General features: G+C 44.3%; 1 protein-coding gene across 1 annotated transcript; it reads left to right on the top strand.

The window, feature by feature from the left end:
* The first annotated feature begins 427 nt into the window (after positions 1 to 427).
* Positions 428 to 1042, top strand: LOC6736249 (neo-calmodulin). The gene has a single exon (XM_002083106.4). The coding sequence runs from the start codon at positions 520 to 522 to the stop codon at positions 973 to 975; it is 456 nt and encodes a 151-aa protein (XP_002083142.1). The 5' UTR covers positions 428 to 519; the 3' UTR covers positions 976 to 1042.
* Positions 1043 to 4436: the final 3394 nt, after the last annotated feature.

The following is a 4436-nucleotide window of genomic DNA, read 5'->3' as shown; positions in this document are numbered from 1 at the left end:
AATTAACGCTGCCTGCCCAGTCTCGGAGAACCCATACCATTCCCATTGCGATTCAGCTTCCCATCCCCGAGTTTTTTTCTCCGATCCCACGGCGACGGCGTCTAGCTGCTTGCACGTGCAGAGCAGGACATTTATTGGATTCTCGGCGTGCCTTTATTTGTTTCTATATTTGCCCAAGATTCCAATTAAACGCCAGTTCGCTTGGTTGGCCGCGGATCGCCGTCTGGGCTTCGAAGTCCCATGGAGAACGTTTAATTCCTACGGCTTCAGAGGGAAACAGGGTGCTTGGCTTGCTTGTGATTCCCTTGGAGCACTTACAAGATTTATAAATTGTTATTCATTTGAAAAGGAAATTTTTTCTATTCAACGTGTTTTAAATAAAAGTAGCTTTTGAAATAAAGTTCAATTTGATTGAGCTAGCAGTCCAGAGCCACATTACTGATACATCAGTTCAACTCCCACATTGAAGCTGAAAACATCAAATAACGTACACATTTTCGATACAAAACATAGATCTAAATGGAATCCCCAAACTACATATTGGCGAATGACGATCTACAAGATATTTGCGAAGCCTTCGAGCTCTATGATCCTGAGAAGACGGGAAGAATAAGAGCAGACGATTTGGGAGAAGTGATGCGCACTCTCGGCCAGAACCACACCGAGTCGGAAATCTACAGATATTCCGAGGGACTCGAGGGAGACATCAACGGGTACATACAACTGACTGACTTCATCGATTTGATGACCAAAATCTACAGCATGATGGGCAGCAGCGACTGTTTGAAGGCAGCATATAATGCCTTCGATTTTGATAAGGACGGTTTGATAAAATATGGCGAGCTTCGTCACGTTTTCATCAATCTTGGCGAAAAAATATCCGACGAAGAGTTCAGTGAAGTGTTCCGTCAGGCTGATGTTGATGGCGATGGCGTTATCAACTTCCGTGATTTTTGTACTGCCTATAAGTCCTGAATAATAACTTGGTTGGTATTTGTATGTACATTTAATAAAATCGTTAGTCGGCTTCCCCTATTCCCAACTATTCTGTACTCCTTCTCCCATCCTCGAGGTTCTACAGAAGACCTATTAGTGTCCCAACTTTTGGGAACTAAGGGGCTTCTTTCCATCGTTGGTGACACCGTGTCACCCTGTATTCAATTAAAGGTCTTCTTTTCCTGGATATCAGCGTTAAACGCCAATGGCGCAAACTGAAATTGAATGACGGTGTCTTGGCTCTAGTCTGCCCCTCACGCATTTGGAAAGTCCCCCTGCATGGAAAACCGCCTCCTGCCATGCCATTAACCCAATAGGACGACGGCACACGCTGAGGATTAGACGTGTAATCAGCATAAAATGTTGCCAAAAGCCGCGCCCGACGCAGTGCGTTGCACAAAGTGGCAAACATGAAATCCAATATTGCGATACAGCGAGCTGAGCAACCGCATGAAATTGTAATGGCAATCGGAGTGTGAGTAAGGCTACAGTGGTAACTCGATTTATTGAACCTTTTGCACTTTTTAACATTAGCATTTTCTTTGCCACAGAAATGCAAATATAATGCAAGTAATGCAAAGTAATGCAAAAAAGAGGTGAATCCTTATGCTGATTTTTGGGGCAGAAGTGGACTAGTGTTCACTGTACTGTGGACGCTACAGGCGACTCTGACGCCGCTCTGAATGTCGATGGAAACGCGGACGTTGCTCGTACGCATGTCCTTATCCAAATACAAATATGGCAGGGAGAATTCGAGGCGGAGAGAACACGTGCAAAGCCGCGGGGGATTGCACGACTTTGTCCGAAATGGAGTTCAAATTGGGACTGGGACTGCAGATTTTGACGTGGACTGGACTGGGCTACATGGCTTTGGGTTGGTGTTTGGCTTAGGCTTGTGCTCGGGCTCTTGCTTGGTAATGGGAATGGGAATGGTGGGACGTCGATGTGGGTACGCACCGAAAATCTCCAAGCGCGTTGCCTGTCGCATTTAATAACTGTTTTTAATAAGTGTCCCTCGGGGTTCGCTCCGCTCAGCCTGACCCTCTTTTCAGCCCACTCTGCCCCTTTCGGTGCGTTATTTGCATGAAGGTAGGCGGCACTGAGAACAAATCGAAGTGCATTTGAACGTAAATGATACAAGAAGTAAAGTAAAATAAAAACTTAAAAACGAAAATGAGTGAATACGAATGATCTAATATTTGGCATATTTTAATGGGTAGGTATGGATTTTTTCTCTGTGTAAGCGTATACCCCGTTGAATTGCAAACGTTGTACTCTAATTGCACGCCCCGGCGTTACGTTGTTGTTATTATGCTCGTAGTTGGTCGAAGTTTTTGAGTCACGCGGCGACTTCAGGTGCAGTGGAAGAGGAAGACACAAAGGGGGCATCAACGAGGAGGGGGGAGCACCCCGCACTCGTGCAGCATGCAACATGTTGGCCGCAATTTATTAGTGCTGCCATTATCGTTTTTCTTCAGATTTACCTCCAAGTGCCTGGCTGCGTGTCGCCCAGTGTTCGGAGGCCCCTTGGTCCCCGAAAGTATTTATTACTATAATTTTCCATATGTTTTCCTTGTGCGTTCTGCTCGTTGCACTGCATTTTTTCTCGCTTTTTTCTGTTTTTTTCTTTTTTGGCAAATTGCGTCTGGAAATTGTGGTAATAATTTGCAGCTTACTAAATATGAAGATCAGCTTTTGGAGCACGATCTGTGTGCCAGCGACTCCGGCGAAGGAAACCAGAAGAAACGGGGAAACAAATTTATTAACTTGTGCAAAATTAGTCGCTTATAGTCGTTTAGACATTGCAATTTGATTTTTATGGTCGTTCGCTTGTGTATCTATGAGATACATTCGAGTGTTAACTAGCGGATCCTTTGCCAGCTGCATCTGGGTCTATATGGGTTTTTATTAAGTTTTATGACCCTGAGATTGTTGCACTAATCAGCCGACAATTTATAGCGCATTTGTGTTTAGCCACACTAACTAAAATTTGTGGTCGTGTCCATAAAAATCAGGGAGACACAAAGCCATTCGGCTAATGAAAATTAGTTGAAATATGCAAAGTATGCCTCTGATTAGTGGCTATCATAAAAAGAACTCCGACTCGAGTCGCTTTTAATGGCCATCCGGCACTCGGGTACTTTGGGTGGCCCCCAATAGACTGCAGTTTGTTTACCCGAGACCCTAGCCCATCGAATCTATCTATAAATCGCACGGGCAACTGCCATCGATGTCGCCTCAAATCGTTATGGGTATTTATAGGATGGGAAAGGTTAAGCTAAAGTGAGTTTCAGGTTCTGTTCGATTCTATCTGCGGCCAGAACTAGATGTTCTCCAGAGATCTTTGACAGTTTTATTTCAAGTGCGTGATCTGTTTGATTTAGGGGCCATCACATGGAGCATAGCTTCATTTGTTCGGATGAGGATGCCACATTAAAACTAAGAGGACGGAACAGCGGAAAGATTTTCTAGGTATCTCCAAATAGGAGAGTCCAAACTCTTATTCATATAATTCTGGTTCAGCTAGATTGTCTTGGTCAAAGAACTATTTTTTATTATATCTGCAATTGATCGATGTGGCAGCAGTCTCTTCCAACACGATTTCTTTCCATTTCCCGGAGCAGCTGCTTCGGCTCAGCCAAACTGCAACTAAAATCAAAACCGCATTTAGTTATACATAAACTTTCAAATGCCAGCCATAAATCTGTCTAGGCAGGCCCCATAAGCCCCTCGCAGCCCACGACTTGCCCACTCCTTGAAGACAGACATTTGAAGAGTCGCCGGTCGTCGGCAGTTGGCGTCTTCCATTGGCCATCTTCCATCTTGCTGACAAATAATTTACCATAAAATCAACGACAACTGCCAATTTTTCAGTAATTAGCCCCGGCGGAGCACCCCCTCCCCCTCGCACATTCCCTTCCAGAGCACTTGAGCGTAATTAATAAAATATATAAGCCCCGAGATCTCTCGAGGCGCATTGTTGGGTTCAGTGATGCTGCCTGCCAGGCATTTGCAGAAAATTAATTGTGCTCCACGCAGATTAACACATGCGTGGCAGGCTACCAAAGGGGGCACCAAGGGGTTAGGGGAATGTGCACGGTAAAAACGAACTAAACTAAATGCGGAGCTCAAATAGGAACTAAGTTTTATATGGAATTTTAAGCACCAATACAAAAAATTTTTCATTTTTAACTCTCATTTTAAAAATAAAAAGATATGGTTTTCAGAATACACTTCTCAGTTTTTGTCCCCAATTGTTTTCTCTGCATCCAGAAGATACGGCTGCGTTTTGGGAATTTTTAGCGTTTTACAAATTTGAAAATTTCTTGCCGCATTTTTACGACTTCCCCGCTCGATGTCTGCATTTTGATGTCGATCGTGTGTTGTCACTGAAGTTGGCCCGATGCGTCCCCCTTGCAGCACGTTGCATGTGGCACGCG

This window comes from Drosophila simulans, chromosome 3L (genome assembly GCF_016746395.2).
Source record: "Drosophila simulans strain w501 chromosome 3L, Prin_Dsim_3.1, whole genome shotgun sequence".
Lineage (NCBI taxonomy): Eukaryota > Metazoa > Arthropoda > Insecta > Diptera > Drosophilidae > Drosophila > Drosophila simulans.
The sequence above is the reverse complement of the archived record's forward strand: the minus strand, read 5'-3'. Positions and strand labels throughout refer to the sequence as shown.